Below are 21,287 nucleotides of genomic sequence, written 5' to 3' on the forward strand. Positions count from 1 at the left end.
GTGTAAAACAAAGACGTCAATATAATAATGACCAGAGTATGAAGCCCAGCCTAATTTCTAGAGATAATCCCTAATACATGGGTTCATCTCCAGTGAGAAAGCCAGAGACTCAGATGTAGACACTGCACAAAGACAATTTTTAAAATATCTATATTATTCCTACCTTACAAAAGGTGAAGTAGTCAGTCATTAGAGTAGCAATAGCTGCAGTGACTAGGGCCCAGATGCTGTTCACAGCTAGCTCTTTTAACCCTTATAACGTTCTCAAGCAAGCACCATTATTCCCACTTCATAAATGAAGAAACAGAAGATTTAAAGGAATGGGCTAAGATCATAGTCAGCAGCATAGCACTGGTTGAGAGCAAAAGAGTTCACAGTGGATAGAGGTTCCAATCCTGAGTCCAATACTTTTTACTTGGATGAATTACTTTTGCTTTCTGTGTCTCAAGTTTTCCAGTCTATAAATTGCGGTATTAGTACATACCACATAATACCGTTGTGAAGGTGCAATGAAATAAAGTTTGTAAAACACGTAACAAAAGGTTCTGACATATAATAAAGTTACATGGTGGTAAACACGCTACTACCATTATTATTGTTCAAATGAATGTAACCACGTGCATTCAATATATGGGACTCTTCATTCTGTGGAACTCTAAAAAGACATCTTCTCTTTGTCTCCAAGGTTCTGCTCAACTGGCAGGAAAAAAAAGGGAACAAGTAGAGAGATGGGAGCTGAATCTTAAAGATATGGAAAGAAATGGGACAGCCTATATAAATTTGCCTAAGGAGCTAATGATGGCATAGCTAAAAGAAAGTTCATTATAGATTGGTTAATGATCATGGAAAAAAGAGAGAAACAACCTAACTGTCCAAAAGTAGGTCATTAGTAAGTCTTGAAACAGTACACATGGAATATTACACAGCCACTAAAAACAATCTCAGAGAGTGGGTAATGATATGGAAAGATGATCATAACCTGAGTAGAAAAGATGATAAAAACCAAAATGAGTATCTCTAATCGGTACTATTGGTATGATTTGCATTTTATTCACCTGTAATTTCTAAGTTATCTCTCATCAACATGCATTACTGGTATAATCAGAAAAAAAAATTACAAGTTTGTTTTTGGAATGCTTGGTTTGTTTTGTTTTGTTTTTTTAATGATTAGCCTACATGATGAAAAAGGCCAGGGATATACACCTCAAAAGAAGGCAGAAGGTGCATCCTGCTTTTTTCATGTTAACGACTTTGTGAACCATGGGGTTGTCAGCGGGAGGGAGAGAGATGTAAGCTATCTGATCCAGGTCTCATTTACATATGTCCAAAATAAATTGTTTCCAGAGATTCTACTGATAAAGACTCAGATTTCATCATACCCACTTTCCTAACCTATCCTAAATAGGTTTCTAGGTCCCTAATTGGCATTATAAATATACATAATTATATCTGGACCTATTCAACTAACCCAAATACCATGCTCTCATTCAGTGTCCCCAAATTTATTTTCGTGAAATATAAATCACTGACCCACTTTTGTTGAAGACAATCTTAACAGCACCCCCATCTCAATGATAAAAAATGAGGCTTGCCATCAGGTCCCATTAGAGAAGAAAAAAATAAGGTCCCCATCAGAAAAGCTAACCAGCTGGCCAGCCGTTCTATACCTTCTCTGGTTCTCAGCGTCCTTTCACCTCTGGAACCTAACACAGGAAGTGTAACAGGAAAGGGGACCCCACACAGTGTTTTCTACAAGATGGGACCACTGATAGCCCACATCTCTTCCCGGTTCTACAGATTCACAATCAGCTCAAATCTAGAAGTCTTATTAACTACAGCCCTAAAACTCTGGAAATTGGTTTCAGGTCATTCCCTTCACAAAAGTCTTTGTTTTTCCCCAAATCAAGAGGTTAGAGATCAGTCACTTTTTTGGCCCTTTAGCAAGGCAAAATGGAGTGGGGGGAGGGCACAGTGGAAGAATGAGAGGAAAAAAGAAGGGAAAGAAAAAGAAGGGACAGAAGCAACTGAGAGAAAGAGAAAACAAACAGATGGTAGAGAATGTGTTAGCTACATCTGGGCTAGCATTTCCTAGAACGATACAAGGTCTTTTGTAGGGAAGAAGGACTTTCATGTTAAGACCTTAGATAGCCCCAAACCACTGCCATTTCAGTACCTATGAAACTTACTTCTTTACCAACAGTTCCTAGAATAAAGCTAAAACCCTCCAAATGTGACTACCCAAATCAGTGTATCACTGAAATTTTTTCCTCTGTAGAAATAAAGGATGTTACTCTCTTCAGCTCAAAACAAAGGCATCTACCTACTGGATACTGGGTGTTCCTTCCCACTTAACACCAGGAGATTACTCTCTCCAAAGTAAGATCAAAACCCAGAGAAAGACAGGATAAAAGAAGTCCTAACCAGAGACCTACATGCACTCAGGAATGAGTGTGAATTAGTCCTGCCGCACTAGCACATTTGTCAGGGGGGTGAACAGAACAGAGAAGGAGTTCCAGATTCAAACACCCTGGCACTGAAACTGCAGCATTCTGGAGAAGCACAAATTGGTTGAATGCACTGAAGGAAAAGGATATGTAGCTTAACACGATCTAAGGACAAAGCAGACAGGAGAGCACCACACTTTGGACCGTGGGTTAAAATCCTGAGGAAGTGGTTGCCTAGGGCTGGGGGGAATGGGAAGGATGTTGGGGATGATGGCTAAGGAGTGCAGGGTTTCTTTGGGGGATGATGACCAAACATATTCTATAACTACTTGTGGAGATGAATGAAAAATTCTGTGACCATACTAAGAGCCATGAACTGTACACTGTAAATGAGTGAACTGTGTGGTATGTGAATTATATATCTCATTAAGCTGCTTTAAAAAATCCTGAGGCAGGACCTCCAAGGTCTCTGCCCACCATTGCCCAACCCCATGCTGGCACATTTGAGGAGCTCAGTATCTTGCTGCTTGAGGTGTCACAGTAAGAGACATGAGTCATCATCCTTCTCCTCTGTAACATTTCACAAGTCTTTCATTTAAGATAACCACCAAAAGCATTTCAATCTTCTTTCTTAAAGAGACTCCGTTTTCCAGATTTGAGGGGAGGGGGAAGATGAGACCCCAACATTCAGAACTGAAACTTGTGAAAACAAGCCAATTTTGGGTTCTCGTCAGTTGATGACCATCTTTACGCTTGAACTCTGTGCCTCAAAAAAAAAAACCCAAGCCCTGTTGGGTTGTCTTTTCATTGCAGTATGGCGTGAACTCATGCCAGCCGGAAGAGGTGGGGGAGAAGGAAGCAAGCCAAAGACAGATCCCAAAAGACACGGGGGCCAAAAGCTCTCAGTTCCACTCCAGTTTTCTATGCAGTGGAGCAGAGCTTCCCTGCTGGGAAACTGATTCCAAGCATGCTGGCTCTGTAAAGAGGAAATGGGATTTCTTTCCGGAGCCAGAACCATCTTGTAGCTCTACACAGAGCTGGCAACAGTGGTAGCTTGCTGACCTTGCACACTGAGCTCAGGGCGGCTTCGATCAGAGGGCCAGGAGACGGCAGCAAGCAAAGCCACCTGTAGTCTCCAAGGCCCGGTCAGAGGACCAGATGCCTCGGGCGCAGCCAGGACTGGGCGAGGCATCCATCCCCAGGGCTTGCCTGGCCTCCATACCTCCCACAGCCAGAGTTGTGAGACTGATGCTCGGCTGGGTACCGACCCAGGGCAGGATTTGTGTCAAACATCTCAAGGCACTAGTCAGATAGGCGGCAGGAAAGCCGCAGGGCCCATCACCCCCAGGGTCCCACCATCAGTGGCTGCGGTCTGCTTTGTCACCCAGCCCTCCCACAGAGGCTGAAAACCAGCTGAGATCAGAACAGAGATAAGGAGGAGCGGTTGCCAGAAATGAGTTGCCCGAGGGCAGCTCCGAGGCAGCAGGTGAAGATGAGCCTTCTCTGGGTTTGGGGCACCTCACCTTCCAGGACCATCCGCCAGTCCCTCTACTGCTCTCCCCAAGACAAGAGTCCCCCCTAGCTGTGCAACAGCTCTGACAGCTCATTACACTTCCTCAAGGTTTTTAGAGAAAAAAAATGTGCAACGTAATTACAAGCTCCGACCCCAAATGACTTTAACCCTGACAGGACTCACTGTGGGAAAATGTGTGCCCTGTGACTGCCCGTGAGCATGAAGTTTCCCTGCAGGAGCTTCTCCGACCCCCAGTGCCACAGAAGGGTCCTGGCTCACAGGCCAAGCTCATGGGACAACTGGATCCCAGGCATGGAGCCACATGCTGAGATATCTGAAGTCGGGAGAACTCGCACCCTTTGGAGACAATGCCCCATCATTCCTTGACCTGCCATAACTTCCCCTTCCAGATACCTGAGGATGGCCGGCACAGCTGTGCACTGCAAGGAGGGGACAAAGGATCGGAGACAGGCTTATGTAGAATCTCCTCAGGCCTATTCAACTTAATGTGTGGTCCGAGGACCCCCTCCATGCAAACCACCTGCGGAGGTCCCTGCAAGGAATGCAGATTTCCGGACCTCACCCCAGAGCCTGTGTACCAGAATCTCCTTGGGGGGAATCCAGGAATCTGCAATTAAGGAAATTCTTACACACATTCACATTTAAGAACCACTACCTTATAACAAGGACAATCTAGAAATGACAATAATGACATTCCGATTACAGGGCACTTACCATGGGCCTGCTTACCCTGCTACTCACAATACCTACAAGAATCTCATTTATTCCTCAGAATCATATTGGAAGGTGAATATTTATCACCCTCGCACTTAAACTGCTCTCTCTAGTTTCACCTCCAAAGGGCAAATCCAAAGACCTTCGAGCAAGCCCTCACCCAAACTGCCAGGAGGACACACCTCATACTTAATCAGAACAAATCTCTCCACCCCTATTCTACCCACCTATTCTGCGGAATGTGGATATTCCCCACAATTTCAGCCCCCACTCTCTCCTCTTACTCCGTGCCAGTGGTTCTCTACCTGTGCTGCACATTAGCAGTACCTGCAGAACCTTTAAAATTCCCCAGGCCCAGGCTGCAGCCCAGACAAAATTACATCAGAATCTCCGGGGATGAGTTCCAGACTCATCTATCTGGAGGGGATTTCAATGGACAGCTAAGGTGGAGAACCACTGCCTGGACCTCTAATAGCATCTGGTGAAACCCAAACCTACAGCAGTACCTCCATCTCTCTCTAGAGCACCTGACCTGTGCTCCCCACCACCTGGTAGGTGTCTCCACCTGTAGGTCCCATGGAAACAACTCAGCAAGGACACTTAACCCTGCATCCCCCATCACACACCATGGTTCTTCTCCTGGGGTGCACAGTTCAGCCAGTGCCCCAAGCCCTAAGACAGAAACCCTGGGGACACCGCTGCTCCTCCCTCCTCTGTCCACTGTTGACTACGTTCTCCTCTTCAGCCACACCAGCAGGTCTCCCATGAAAAGTGCCATGGAATCTTGATTTCTCCTCTATAATTTATGGGCGTTCGTTTGAATATTCAAATAATGATTCCATTGAGTAAAACAGATTTTCAGTAAAGTGTAGTCCCCGCCACTTGCTCTGCATACTCCCTGGCACAGTGCCACCTACCCTGACACCTGTACCTTAGCAGATCTTTTTTTTTTTTTTTTTTTTTTTTTTTTTTTGCGGTACATGGGCCTCTCACTGTTGTGGCCTCTCCCGTTGCGGAGCACAGGCTCCGGACGTGCAGGCTCAGCGGCCACGGCTCACGGGCCCAGTCGCTCTGCGGCATGTGGGATCTTCCCGGACCGGGGCACGAACCCGCGTCCCCTGCATCGGCAGGCGGACTCCCAACCACTGCGCCACCAGGGAAGCCCATGAGAAGCACATCTTTGCCCTTCCCTCCTCTCCCCTCCCGGCATGATGGCCACATGATGTCCGTTCTCCCACACACTTCTGCTTCAGGGCAGTGCGAAGCAGAGTGGAGCTCAAATCACTGGTAAAATATAGGACTATTTTAGATGATACAATGACAAATATTGTTCAATTTAATGATTATGATTCAATGACTACTTAAAGATATTCTAGAAAAAAATATATTGCTAACCACATCAAACCTATGATTTCAGAATGCTATAAAGTTCCCGTTTGAAACAAACATAATTTTTAATGAGTAGACTTTTTCAAAATAAATACATGTGGTAAAGGTGGGGCAGCAATAACCTAGGTGTTTTAAAAGACTGATGGTTAGGAACGCTGTTTCCTTGGACTTGATGTCTTCACTTGCCTCTCCCCAAGTTCTCTGCTCCCTCCCCCAGAGACCCTTTTAAACTGATAGGAATCATTGTACTGTGGACTGTCTGTTCTTCCCTGGCCTCCTGAAGAGCAGGGACTATGCCCAGAACTCCACTACCAGGAGCCTTCCACCCCAACGTGAGCAGTCCCAGGCATGGGAATAGAGACCACAGCCAACACGTGCCTTCCACCAGGGGAAGTGCTAAGCTCTGCCGAAGAGGCAGCCAGAAGAGAGAAGGACAAAAGCGCCCAGCTCCCTCGCCACTCCCCAGAGAAGCTTCGCCGACAGACAAGGTGTGCCTACTGGCCCAAAGTCACGGTCTCCAGTCACCAAAGGTGGGAGACTGCCCTCCTTTACACCTGCCAAACTTCCGAAATAATGCGCACACTGCACAAAGATAAAAACTCAACAGCACCCTCACTAGAACCACAAACAAGCTCTCTGGCGCCCCGCATGCAAGTGATCCCCAATCCAGCTCTGTCTCATTTTAGGGAATGACTTTGTTGTGACTTCTGATCCCAGAATGAACAGTACACACAAACTGGGGAGTAGGAAATGGAGAAAATTCTAAGTGTTGTTTTATTACAGACGCCACCCTATAATGAACCAAATAGTGAGTTTCCTTTCTACTCTAAAATGTGATTTATAAAATTCAGTTCACTCAGAGCTTTCCAGAAACACTCCTATGAGATATTCATTGAAATGAAAAATGTACATACCCTCTGGCCCAGCAGTTCCATTTCTAGAATGCATCCTACAGATCTACTCACGCATATGCCCATGACAGGTACCAGGAGGTTCACAGCGGCATTGCTTATAATGGTAAAAGGTTGGAAATCATCTAAATGTCTACTATTTGGGGACTGATTAAATAAACTATGTTATGTCCATACAGTGCAATACAATGCGATGCTAAAAATGAATTTGCTCTATACGTACCAATGTTGAATAATATTCAAAATACATTAAAATCGTGCAAAATGCAAAAATATGCAAAACAGTGCATATGGTATGCTACTGGAGAAATATATAAATCTGTATTTGCTGGCACATGCATAAATTATATCTGAAAAATATTCAAGAATGGGTAAAATGTTGCCTGCAGTAGAACAACTAAGGATTTGGAGACAGGAGAAATTTGAGGATGCTCACATTCCTTCTTGTCCCCTCTAAATTGTGTACTATTTATAGGTGTTACTGACATAAACTTTCGAAAAAGAAACATAGGTATGAATTAAAATAAAAATGCTTTTTAATTTTGTTTCATTTGCTCAACTGATAATCATCTTCTACACCTGACCCACAAGTGTAATAGTGAGATGTGCAGTCAGGAATCTTACGGTTTGGGTCCTATCTGCTTGACAGTCTCTGTGGCACAGAAACAGCCTCAAGTTCAACTCAATCTGCCTGGAAATCTATCTAAAGTCTCACGGGAGAAGCCAGTTCATATTTTCAAAGTGTTCAAATCAGCCTGGAATAAACTTAAAAGCACATTTGATAGCAAGATCAGATGAGCTTTGAAACCTACCTGTGGTGTTTTTACAAACCATGTAAAATGGGGTTTATTTTGGCTTTTCCTGTGTGGCAGCAGCAGGAGTCAAACCTTAGCTACTGGCTTGGCCCAGAGAAGCCAGCCAGTTAACAAGGTTTGATCCAGAATTCCCAAGCCCCTCAACCCTTTGTCCATCTGGCAAAGAAAACACACATGCACGCGCGCGCGCGCACACACACACACACACACACGGACACCCCCAGCCCCAGGAATCTCCTCTTTCTAAATATAGTAAGTACTGCCCAGTCTCCAAGCTCACCCTCTGTAGCATTCTGTGCCTTCCAACCGAGGTGAAATGAGCCAGATATAAACACACCGTGACAGCTTCTGGCCCACACTGCCAAGCTGTTTTCCTTACTATTTCCTCTCTTTCTCCACTCTGGGTTTCTACAAAAATGTGTAAACCCCAGTGACTATAATTTGTAAATATTCCTTTGGCCACTAAGGCTATTTCCCTCACCCTACCAAATGTGATTTCCCTGAAATTTGAGGTCAGAATAGCCTATTATATATGGGCAAAGCCACATCCCATCTCCCATTTTATCTGTAAGAACTTGCAGCTCAGAAAGGATTTCGGACAGGTCCAAGGCTAATTAGGACACAGCCAATTAATTGTAATCTCTCTCTCTCTCTCTCTCTCCCTCTCTCTCCCTCTCTCTCTCTTTCTCTCTGTCTCTCTCTCTGCCCCCACCCCGCCCCCACCCCCGGTTCCTTTAGAATCCGTGTCAGTGCCTAACAGAAGGGCTTGTTCAGGGATGCAAGGACCTAAACAGTCGATGTCAAAGAGCTTTAAAAAATGGAGGCTGGCAACAACTCCACCTTGAGGAATCTATCCCATGGAACTCCTGGGACCCACACACAAAGGTGGGTGTGCAAATAATCACTGCAGCACCTTCTATGCTGAGGCAATCCAAATATCCCTCAACAGTAGACGGGGTAAATAAGCCATGGTATCTCCACATAGCAGAGCTCTCTGCAGGCATTAAAAAGAATACACTGTGTATGTGTACTGACATGGAAGATCTCTAAAAGAGAGTCTCAACCAGAAAAGCAAAACACAGAATAATTCATATTCTATAACCCCCCTAAGAAAAAAAAAATATGCACAGAAAAAGGACAAGAAAAAAAGCACACCAGTGGTTAACTCGGGCAAAAGGGTGCTTTACTCTGTATAGTTCCACACTCTGTGATTCTTTTATGAGAACGTATTCATGAACTGCGTACATGAACTTTTTTGTCTTTGCACTGTAAGATTAGGGCATCCATTCATACTGTTCATTTTACCTCCGAAACTAATCCTTCCCAAGTCATCTTTATTTCAGAAAATAGCGCCATCATTCACATAATTGCTGCAGCTAAAAACATTTGAATCATTCTTTTTTTTTTTTTAAGATTTTTTGATGTGGACCATTTTTAAAGTCTTTATTGAATCTGTTACAATATTGCTGCTGTTTTATGTTTTGGTGTTTTGGCCCTGAGGCATGAGAGATCTTAGCTCCCCAACCAAGGATCGAACCCACACCCCCTGCATTGGAAGGTGAAGTATTAACCACTAGACTGCCAGGGAAGTCCCTAATCATTCTTGACTTTTATTCTCAAAGCCCAAATCCAATCAAATAGCAAATCTGTGGGCTCTACTTCCAAAAACACCCAGAATCTGACCACCATCTCCAGTGCTGCCACCCTAGCCCAAGGTGCCATTGCCTCTTACTTCACCTATTATAACAGCCTTCTAACTGCTCTCCTTGCCTCCATTCTTGCCCCACTAAATTATTCTCCACACAGTGGCCCCCATAATCTCTTAAAAACACAAGCAGGATGATGTCACAACCTCCTCCTGGCTTCCCATCACACTTAGAATGAAACCCAAAGTCCTTTCTGGGACTCAAGACCTCTAGGACCTGGCTCCCGACCTCTCTCCCTGTTCATTTGCCATCACTCTGCTCCAGCTACACTGGCTTCCCTGCTAGTCCTCAGACACCCCATGATCTCTCCCGCCTCACGAATTCTGCACCTGTTACCACCACCTTAAAAGCCCTTACTCTAGGCTAGGGCTTGGAGGATACAGTAAGAGTGGAGCAAAGCTGCTGAAATGAAAGCCTTCCTCTGGTGGCCTAAGATATATAATTTGGAACATACTGGGTTATAATTTTAAAAATTGAAACTAGGGTCAGTCAGAAATTTAATCTAGAAAATCCACTTTGTTAGCTTCATACTGGCATCCCTCCTTTGGCTAACTTTTAAAAATGCAATGGCCTAAACAGGGTAGCAAAGTCACCTTCATGAATTGCTTTCCCCAACAGCTTGGTGGTGATAATGGTTCCTCCCTGACCCATTCTCATGTGGTCAATTCCTGGGATTTGTGATCATTAGCTTACACTGGCCAGCACTAGGAAGTTCAGCCTGAGGCCTCTGCCCAGAGGGATGCTGGCTGGCCTAGCTGGAGCAGAGATCTGAACCACAGCCCTGTCAGAATCACCTTCCAAGCCCTGGAATGTGAAACTGATCAGTCAAGTGCATCTGAGGTTGAGGCAAATGGAAGCAGAAAGTCCTCAAATGAGGGCAAATAGAGAAAATCTACCGAGGGGAGTGGTGTTCACTTAATCATCAAAAGTTTTATGGGACTAAAAAAAAAAAAAAAAAAAGTTGTATGGGACAAAGTAAAAGGATAAAAAAAAAAATCCAAGGTATAAAATAGTGCCCAACAAAAAGATCTGAATAGACATGTCAGCAAAGAAAATGCACCAATGGCCCTTAATCATATGAAAGGATGCTCATCATCGTTAGTCATCGTGGAAATGCAAATTAAAACCAAGAGATATCACTTCACGCTCACTAGGATAGCTACAATCAAAAAGACAGACAGTAACAAGTACTGGTGATGATGTGGAAAAATTGAAACCCTCAGACGATCCTGGTGGGAATTTTAAAGGATGCCTCTGCTGCAGAAAACCTTTCGGCAGGTTTTTTAAAAAATTAAACATAATGGGCTTCCCTGGTGGCGCAGTGGTTGAGAGTCCGCCTGCCGATGCAGGGGAAACGGGTTCGTGCCCCAGTCCGGGAAGATCCCACATGCCACAGAGCGGCTGGGCCCGTGAGCCATGGCCACTGAGCCTGCTAGTCCGGAGCCTGTGCTCTGCAACGGGAGAGGCCACAACAGTGAGAGGCCCGCGAACCGCAAAAAAAAAAAATTAAACATAAGTTTATTCATACATCCGAGCAATTCTACTCCTAGGTAGGAAATGAAAACACATGTCTGCACAAAGACATGTATTTCAAGGGCTGAAATTATTCTGCATTATACTGTAATGGCCAACACACGTTATTATACGTTTGTCAAAACTCATAGAATATACAACACAAAGAGTGAACCCTAATGTAAACAATGGACTTTAGTTATAACACTATATCACTTTTGTAACAAATGTACCACCTGAGAGGAACAATGGACTTTAGTTATAACACTGTATCACTTTTGTAACAAATGTACCACCTGCGGGACTCTATGGGAACTCTCTATACATTCCACTCAATTGTTCTGTAAACCTAAAAACGTCTCTAAAAAATAAAGTCTATTAATTATATTTTTTAAAAAAGGAGGGAGGGGAGAACTTAAGCCTCAATCAGTGTGCTGAGTGCAACAGATTAGATGCAATTTATTCAATCCAATTGAGAACAGAATAATTGGATTAAAGTGGAAGGACTTTTTTTAAAGCCAGTGTTATATAAAAACTACAAAATATTGTTTGGATATAATTTGCCGTTGTTTATATTTGTAGGAGAAATACTCCAAATGTCAGTACTGCAAATTACCACCATTCACAAATAATTAGGAAATGCCTTTTTTTTTCTTTTATTTGAAAGGTGCTAAAGCAAAGCAAAGGAGCTGAGAAAAAACTTTTTGCTACCTAACTCCATAAGCATTTGTTCCATTAGGATTCTGTGAGTAATATAATTACTCCTAAACAAAGCAGGTTGGCACTGAACAGCCTTTGGGAATTTATACCATTAATGAAGGACTCACCTCACTACTAGAAAAAGCCTACACCAAGTCCTAAAGAAGTATAAAAGGATGACATGCTCTAAGCACACAACTCTTGATGTTGATTTCTTTTTACTCTTGTTTTAATGAGCAAAGAGGATGAACTATTTATCTTAACAAATCAGACTCAAGAACAAGTTTTTGGCCTCCATGTTCAATGCTTTATTACCCAGTTAAAAGAGAATAACTTTCAGTTATAAAATAAATAAGTCATAGGATGTGATGTACAGCATGGTGACTATAGTTAATAGTACTATAATTGTATATTTGAAAGCTGCTAAGAGAGTAGATCTTAAAAGTTCTCATCACAAGAAAAAGAATTCGTAATTATGTATGGTGACAGATGTTAACTAGACATACTGCAGCGATCATTTCATATCATATACAAATAGCGAATCATTATGTTGTACATCTAACATCTAAAATGTGTCATTTATATCTCAATTTTTTAATTAAAAAAATAAATGAATGCTAGGAACGTATGCATTTTCTAAAAACTATTTAAAAAGAGAGAGAGTCATTGGTTAATCAGTGCTACTACCCCCAAAGAGCAACTCTACTGCTTCAAAAAGCCAAGAGATAATCAGACGCCCTCATTTGTCTCACTAGCCTACAATGGCTCTTTAATCATATGATGAAGAGAGAAACACAAAACTTCAGAGCACAATACAGAATCTTAGCTATTCTTTGCTACTCAGGACTCAGAGTCTGAAAAACAACGGGGACAATATCCTCACTTAATCTAGCACCTGCTGCATGTTTCTTCTTTCTAGTGTCTAGATCTCCGAACAATTTGCATCTTCACTGCCAGCGTGTCTACTGAAGCACTGAAGGGTCATGTTCAAGAGAAGGCCCTGCAGTCCACGGTCAGCTTCAAAACCTGGTTGCACAACTTCCTAGCTGTGTGACCTTAGACAAGTTACCCAAACTGTAACGTGCACACAAATAAGTATTCATCCCACCGGACAGAGGTATAAAGACTCACGAGACAATGTGTGCACTTAGCATAGGGCCGGGCCCTCGGTCAGTGTTCATAAACAAGAGCTGCCAGCGAGGTTTCAGGCTTTCTGTTTGCTTGTTTGTTTGCTGAGGAAACTGACAGTGCCCCCAAGGTCTTACAGCGCATATGTGGTAGAGCTCGGACTAGGCATCAGGTCTGCCTGATAACAGAGGCCTGGCTCCTTGCATCGCACTCTGCTTCCCAGACCTGGGTCTCCTCAGGCTGCATATTATGGGCTCCAAGTTAACTCGTCCGAGTCCACTTCTTAAATGAACTCAATACTGATGTGTTCCCTATCTACATAAAAGGGCTGGAGCCATATATAAATGCATTCTTGGAAGGCATCTTGTGGAAGGACTGCTATAAAGAGAATGTTATGTCCATGCCCACTAGGATTACTAATGTCCAGAATCCAGACCACTCTGAAATGTGGCATTATCCGTGGAGATGAGTGGTTATCAACCCAGGACCAGAGAAGATTTCTGAAACATTTAAGACAGACATGCTTTTTCTGGGACACATCTGTCAGACTGGGCATTTAGATTATGGCAATTAATGACAGCTTGCACTATATAAGAATATAGATATAATTTTTACTTTATTTTTTTTTCTGTAATGTGCGTTTAGGGTCCCTATTGAGCCTCATGAATGCCCTCTAGCAGATATTATTAAAACTATTTAGATCTCATCTTTTTTTTCCCTTAAGTAATGCACTACCTAAATGTTCTTTCTTCATGCCTTAGCAAAAAATCTTATAAGTGTGATCTCACTTAAGTACATCAGACTTTTTATCTGTCTCTCTGCCTAGGGTTCGAGCTCCAAAATACAGAATTTTGCTTTGTATATATAGTTATGACTACAGATTTATACAACCCTATTTCTGTTAAAAGATAAATGTCCGTTGAATTTAAGATTTGATTATTGACAGACAAACAGCAGCTAAAATTTATTGTTGTGGTTTTTGCTGGCATTCTTATAAAACTACTTATTTCTGTTAAAATTCTCTGTGGTTGCCTTGGAGATGTGATGCAGGTCAGAATTACTAACCTCCGCGAATACAATGAAAAAGGCATGTCATCCCCAAAAAGTCTCATGAAAACTATGGTCTCATAGTTTTTTTGTAAAAAAAAAAAAAAAAAAAAAAAAGTGTCTCCCGGCAGGCTACCAACCGCAGAGTAAGGCTTTTTTCAGTATCACACACCCTGCCCCAACTTGACTGAAAAGCTCACTGACAGAAGTGGTTGGATCCTTGGTCTTGTTTCAGTAGTCTCCCCTGCGTCCTTCAAAGTACCATGAACTAGAATGAATCCATCCCCTCCCCCTCATGAGACACCTGGGTTTTCCCTAGGACATGGTTCAGTCTTTGGGACTCCACCTCTACTTAAACCCCACTGAAGAAGAGCAGCTTATGGGTTCAAAGTTTCCCACCTGAAATTCCAATCAAGAAAACTGTGCCTCAAGATGCCCACCACCATCTAAGAGAAAACTATTAAAATTACACTTCTGATATCCAGAAGGGGCAAATCCACAGAGACAGAAAGTACATTAGTGGTTGACTAGGGCTGGAGGGCGGGAGGATGGGGAAGGAGGAGTTGGGAGCAAATGGTGGGGAATGACTGCTTATGGGAACGGGATTTCTTTTGGGGGCAATGAAAATGTTCTCAGACTGACTGTGGTGATAGCTGTACCGCTCTGCGAATGTACTAAAAACCATTGAACTGGATGCTTTAAGTGAGTGAACAGTATACTAAGGCAAATTATATCTCAATAAAGATATTCTAAAATGTGCATTCCTGCCCCACTCCTCCCACCTAAGACTATCAAAATAAGAGAACTCACTCTGTCTCAGAAAGAAGTCAAACTTAAAGGGGTATATCCCCAGCAGCAAGTCCATAAACCAACTCTGAAGGTGGAAAGAAACACAGTTCCTGAAAACCCACATCACCTCTCAAAACCAACAGCCTAATTCACTTTCAGTTCTGTGAAACCACATTTGGTTTGCCATCGAGTCCATGAGACAGCCAGACATGAAGTCCAGTGCATTCTGCACGCTTTTCCTGCAAGGCAAAGAGAGGCAGCCAGCTCAGCCACTGGATGACGGGGGGGGGCGGGGGGGTAGAGGGGTTAATCTAGCAAGAAGATGGAAAATTTAAGCTATCAGAATGTTATTAGGAACAACAGAGATGTTGAGAGACTTTTTTATTTTTTGTCTTTAACTTGTGGGGCTTTTTCGTCATAACCATGACTTTATACAAATAGGATTACCAGGCTTCTTCCCACCAGTGGTTAATACATACACAACTGTGTAAGTTACCAACAACTGGCATGAAGAAGGCATGGGCCTAACTCCTTGCATCCAAATCAAAAAACTGTTCATTTGGATGGACAATTCTGCTCTGAGCGACTCTTGCTCCAAGTCTTGACAACCCTGAATGCTGGAAGATCGTAACAGCTATCATTAATTGAGCAATGCTATGCACCAGGCTTCAAGCTAAGTGCTTTCTTCACATGCACTGTTTCATTTTGTGCTTACAGCAACCCTAGGAGGTCAGAGTGGCTACTCCCATTTTACACAGGAGGAGCTCAGGCTTAGTGACTCACCCAGAGTCAATCAGTAGGTGATGGCGTCAAGAATGAAACACAGAAAATCCGAAAACTCTTAATTCTACAAGTCTGAACTTCATCGCCCGCCTCTATCATCTTTACAGAAAGAAAAAAGGACTAAAACACACAGAATCCTCTTGACTGAGACACAGATTAATCAGGGCGAGGAAAGAGTGCCCACAGAAAAGGCCTGGACAAATCAGCACAGAAAACAGTGACTCGGAGTCACCACATCAAACAAGAACTTTCTCCAAAAGCAGGATTTTTTGAAATGTAGGTCCCAAATTATTTTATTGCTTATCTTCCATGTGTCCAGCCCAGAGGTTTGAACTCCAGGGAAAGACTTCAAGGAGTTCATTTGTTTATCAGATTATCAAGGGGAATCAAGAGACAACAGACCTACAGTTTTGCTTCAGAGTTAAGTGCACAGGCTCTGGAATCAGACAACTTAATTGCTGTGATGCCTTGGGCAGGTTACTAATCTCTCTGAGCTTCAGTTTCCTCCTTCATAAAGTGGAAGTAGCAAGAATAATGATCTAGCTGAACTTCAGCAATCCCAGTTTTATTGTCTCAGATTAACACACAATGGAAACCTTAACCCAAAGATCTGTGAAAATTAATTACAAAATAAAACCATAAAATTTTAGAGCTGGAAAAGCCTATAAATCATCTAAACCAGTGTTACTTACACAGTTATGTATTTATTTTTACGTATGTATTTTTTAAAACACTGGCTTTACATTTACAGCAGTGATAAAGATGATCCAAAGAAAATGAATACACAAACACTAATATAGTAATAATACAATGCAAGAAGCACCTAATGACAACACAATGCCCGAAGTCTGGTAAATAGTAATCACCTGTACCCTTTTTAAGAGGTCACATGACCTGTTCAAGCAGTAGTAAGAATAGAAGAGTATAGTTAGAAATAGAGCTGGATATTAAGAGATTAGAACACCTAGTTCTCCCCCAAGTTACAGAGCTGGTCCATTCCACTAGCCAATTTGAATAACTCTTTAATTTTATCACTGCACTGTTTCCTCCTACCCAAAGAATTCTTACATGCCCTCCCCACCCCCCAAAAGAACAGTAGCAGGCAAATAAACTGCCAGTCACACAAATGCATCCTCCTCAGACTCAAGGCTGAGATACAAAATGCAAGTCCAGATTCCAACAGGCTTGGTCCAGGGGGTCCATTCTGGGCAAGAGGGATGGGGCAGAATTAAGAGCTCAGCATCAGCAGGAACTCCAGCTCTGGCTCAGACCATGTGGAGGCTCAAAAACCACCCTGCCATTAGAGCAGGGTGGCTCTGCGCTAGTGATTTCTCCAAGTCTGTTTCCTCATTTGTAAAATGAGTAACAGTACATGAGATAATTTGTGGCTGAAGCAGTGCCTGGCATGGAGTAAGTCTTTACAACCACAGGGGCAGCAGAACTGTCACTACTACTTCAGTGCCTGGGGCAATATCTAACACACAGAAAGCACTCTAAATGTTTGCTGAATAAAGCAGAGGCCCAATTAAAGCCAGCCTGAGAGTCACTCAAAATTAATGGGCCCGGGGCTTCCCTGGTGGCACAGTGGTTAAGAGTCCGCCTGCCAATGCAGGGGACACGGGTTCGTGCCCCGGTCCGGGAAGATTCCACATGCTGCGGAGCAGCTGGGCCCATGAGCCATGGCCGCTGAGCTGCGCATCCGGAGCCCATGCTCCACAACAGGAGAGGCCCACGTACCGCAAAAAAAATTTAAAAAAAAAAATTTCATGGGCCCAACCTATATGTGGGCCCCTAACTTACTCCAAACCAGGGTCACATATTCCCTGAACCAACGATGGTCCTGGTCATTGACAAAAGAAGAGTCTGTTCATATGCTTCAGGTCACAGCCTCCAGCAGAGACCCTGCCTCTGAGGAGCCTTATCACATCAAAGTTCCATGTTTATTTCACCCCAAAACACTGGCACTTGCTGCCCTGGGGCTCCACTGTCTCCCTCTTCATTTTTAGAAGCAACAGGCTCACAAAATGACACCTCAGGCACTTGACTTTACATCTCCTTTATAGAGGCTTGGGGACAATTCTCACAGCTAGGGCCCCACTCTGCCAATGCAGGCTTTCTTAGCTGAAAGATACCACCTATTAAGAAATCCATCACAGAGAAAGGAAAAGTCAAAGACAATTCCACTGTCTGCCTTTTTTCCTGATTCTCAAAACTAAAAGATGGACCAAACTATTTTTAAATGGGTAGACTGAAAAGGCACCCAAAAAAAGAACTCAACAATCCAAGGCACTCAACAATCCCTAGAGCACTCCTGTTTGGCCAGAAGGAGACATTCCCTGGCTCTGCAGAAGACAAGGCAAATCATACACAGAATGCAAAACTCATTTCTCCCCTGCCAAAGGGAAATTTGCAAAAATTGTTTTACAAAAGGTTTGAGGATCTATAAGGATGAGTTTAAACTTCTCCTTTCTGAGTGAGGACCGAGGACATTCCTTCTCAGACTTTTGAGTTTTCAAGGATATTGGGAGAGGTAAAAAGGGGAGCGAGGGAGCGGGAGAGGGAGAGGATATGTTCGTTCTATTTTTAAACCCTCGCCCACAGTTTAGAGTAAAGGAACACTCTGATTCTGTACTCCCACCCTTATCACCTTCTGCTAAACACAAGAATCAGAACCTGCACACGCACGTGACCCTGATTCTAGATCTGGGTGGTACAGGCTGCCAGTACTCCAGAGAATCTCGAGCTGACAGACCATCCCACCCACCCCTTCTCTGGGCAGCAGCTGTGCCTTTCGGAGAACCCGGCGGCCCTGAGCAGGCTGGCGCTGCGCCCAGGGAGCGAAGAAGGCACAACCCGCCTTTTTCCGAGGGGAGGCAGCGCCCCCTTGGCGGGGCCCACTCCATTCCCAAGGCTGGGCACCCAGGGGTGAGCAACTCTTCCCCAAGGGAGCGGGAGTCGTGGACGCGAAGGGGTTTCCCAGCAGGCTGCGGCGCACCAGGCACTCCAGTCCTACTCCCAGGACACCTGTGTGCCGCGCACACCCGCCGCGGCGCCCCAGAGCTCCACTCGCGCTCGGTCTCCTCCCAGCCACCCCGGAACGCAAACGGCCGGGCGACGGATCTTTTCCCTTACCGTCTTGTTGCTAGTTCGCCCATTTTACGTATCCTTCCCGCCCCACTACAAGCATCTACACCCGTCCCTCAGCGCCCGTGGGCAGAAAACCAGCCGGACACGCGACCCCCAGGGCTGAGCGCCTCCCGACGGCCCCTCCCGCCCCCGAACTCCGTCCCCGCCAGGCTCGGGGGCACTCACTCTTGAGCGCGCTGACGAGTGACTTCCCGTCCTTGATGAGCTCCTTGATGAATTTGTTGGTCTTGTCCAGCTCCGCTTCGTGTGACTTGAGCGTCTCTCGGAAGTGCGGGCTGTCGAGGCAGCAGTCGCTGAATTCGAGCGCGGGCAGCCCCATGGTGTCTGCGGCGCCCAGACGGGGGGCGCGCCTCCCCCGGGGCCCCGGCGGCCCGCAGCCCCGAGCACGCACGCGGCGGGACCCCGGCCGGCTCCCGCGACGGCCGCCGGCTCCACAGGTGTGGCGCCGGCTAGCCCTGCGCGCGGTGTCCGCGGGCGCGCACGACTTCCGAACCGAGCCGGGACTCGAACGAAGGGCGGCTGCTCCGGCGGCGTGCAACCGAGCGGCCGGGGAGCAGGAAGCGCAGAGACGGACCCGCAGCGGCGCCGGGAAGGGAACGAGAAGTCGAGCGAGTGCAGCCGCCTCCTCCCCGCCTCCTTCGCCTGTTCGCTCTCCAGCAGCCTCGAGCGCCCTCTCACAGCAGCCTGGGCCGCTCCGCCGGCGTTCGGACCGCACTAACGTGCTAGCAATGACCTAATCCCAGCCAAGCCAATCAGACGTCCGGGCCTCCCGGGTACGCCCGGCCCTTCCGCGGCTATAACCCAATCAGCGGTGTCCGGAGGCGGGGCCTGGCCCAGGGGGCGGGACCCACGCCACTGCCTAGGTCCGCAGCACAAGCTCCGCCCGCACCCGCCCGCGCGGTGTTGCAGACCCGGAGACCCGAAGGTGAGCGCTGCGGCGTGCCCCGTACCTTGCCCGCCCGCAACCGAGATGGTGCGTCTGAAGGTCTGGGGAGCGGAAGAGCCTAGATGTGCCGAACATGAAAAATCTGGGAATTTAGGGCTGCAGTCCCCCTCACACTTCAGGCAATCGAGCTTGCACTCAAAATGCAGCCTCCTGCCCCAGAGGAACCCCGAGCGCACCAAGCGACCACATCGCCCCTAGGAACAAGCTCCTTCTTCCAGTCGAGCAGAAAATATTTTCACCTTAAAATTACCAGCTCTTCTTGCCTGCAGTCTTCCCGCCCCCTACAGTCCGGCCCCTTCACGGCCACTCCTACTCAAAACCCGCCCACTGCTGCTCTCAGCCGAAGGATCTAACATCCTTACGAGAATTTCAGCCGCCTGTTGTTTCACTGCTGGGCACCTAACACAATTTTACATAATTACCTCCACTGCCTGTCGTCCTTTGCTGCATCGTGAGCTTCAAGAACACGAGCCAGTTTTCTTGTGCGCTGCCGCATCCCTAACAGCTAGAACAGTGGCCGGCATCTAATAACATATTGAGCGCTTACCGTGTGCTATGGCGATTGATAAATATTTGTGGAATAAATGAATGGATCCTTTCCCCTCCTCCCCCACCCCACCCCCAATGCGTTGCCCTGTAGCCCTTTGGTTCCACCACAAGTATCAATCCAGGCAGCTCACGCACTGCACTTGCCAGGCTGGATCCCACTGTGTCTAGTGCTGAACTGTGAACTCCTAGAAGATAGGGACTGTCTTGGAATAAAATATTTGTATGTCTAGGAACTAGCAGCCCTCCAGTTAGGTGGTTTTGTGTGGTGGGGTGGGGGGGGGGTTGTTGCTGTTGTTTTTCACATAGGTCTGCTATGTTTAGGCACTAGGCTAGATGCTAGAGATGCAAAGATGAATAACACAGAATAAACCTGACTGCTACTGGTTAGTGGGAGAGACAAGCGACAAGCAATAGCAATGCTGCATGGTAAGTTAGGATAGAAGGCCTGGGTGCTCAGGAACGTGGAGAAGGGATTGCTAACTCAGGGAGCCAGAGAAGGCATTGATGTCGAGGTACTGATTTATTAAATGCATAAATGAATGAATGTGATCTATTTGCCAGTTGCAGCTACAAATTCAGACTTGATAGCAGGCCCAAACAGCTATCAGATGGATAATTAAAACCCTGAAAATAGTTGTTCCTCACCTGCCAAGAATGAGAAAGATGTGGAATGGAAATCCCATGAAACTAAATCTGTTTAATGCAATATCTTGAGCACTTAAAAGTAGGTGTTCTGACTCTTAAATGATACATAACAAATCACACCAAAACTTAATGGATTAAAACAACTATGATCTCTTTATTTTCTCTCATAATCTCTGTGGGTCAGGAATTTGGGAGAGAGCTTGGCTGGGTGATTCTGGCTTGGGGTCTCACACATGTTTGCAGTCATATGGTAACAGGACCATCTCCCTCTCTTCGGTGGGCTCAGGACTTCACCGTGTGGTCTCTCAGTGTGGTCTAGTTGAGTTTCCTCACTGCATGGCAGCCTCAGCGCCCCAGTGTGAACGTTCCAGCTCACACGAGGAAAGCTGAATCACCTTTTATGACCTAGCCTTGGAAGACAAACACTCCTTCCACCTTCATTGGCTACAAGCAAGTCACAAGCCCAGATTTAAGGAGAGAGTAACTAGACTGTACCTCCAGATGGGGAAGTAACAAGAAAGGGAGATAT

General features: G+C 45.4%; 1 protein-coding gene across 5 annotated transcripts in view; it reads right to left on the bottom strand.

Moving 5' to 3' along the window:
- ARHGAP26 (Rho GTPase activating protein 26) overlaps nt 1–19,305 on the bottom strand; it is a 483,828-nt gene extending 464,523 nt beyond the window's left edge. For 4 of the 5 annotated variants that reach the window (XR_003427757.1, XM_027081743.1, XM_027081742.1 and 1 more), the window contains exon 1: nt 18,784–18,937. Coding sequence is in view for 4 of the 5 variants with exons in the window: in XM_027081743.1 (XP_026937544.1) it covers nt 18,784–18,937 (154 nt within the window). In the remaining variant the exon portion in view is untranslated. Of the gene's footprint in view, nt 1–18,783 lie in introns of all 5 variants that reach the window. The other variant, XM_027081740.1, reaches the window with a different exon arrangement.
- Between the last annotated feature and the right edge of the window lie 1,982 nt (nt 19,306–21,287).

Source organism: Aethalodelphis obliquidens, unplaced genomic scaffold (assembly GCF_003676395.1).
Source record: "Aethalodelphis obliquidens isolate GAN/ISIS:26980383/991018 unplaced genomic scaffold, ASM367639v1 scaffold45, whole genome shotgun sequence".
Classification (NCBI taxonomy): domain Eukaryota; kingdom Metazoa; phylum Chordata; class Mammalia; order Artiodactyla; family Delphinidae; genus Aethalodelphis; species Aethalodelphis obliquidens.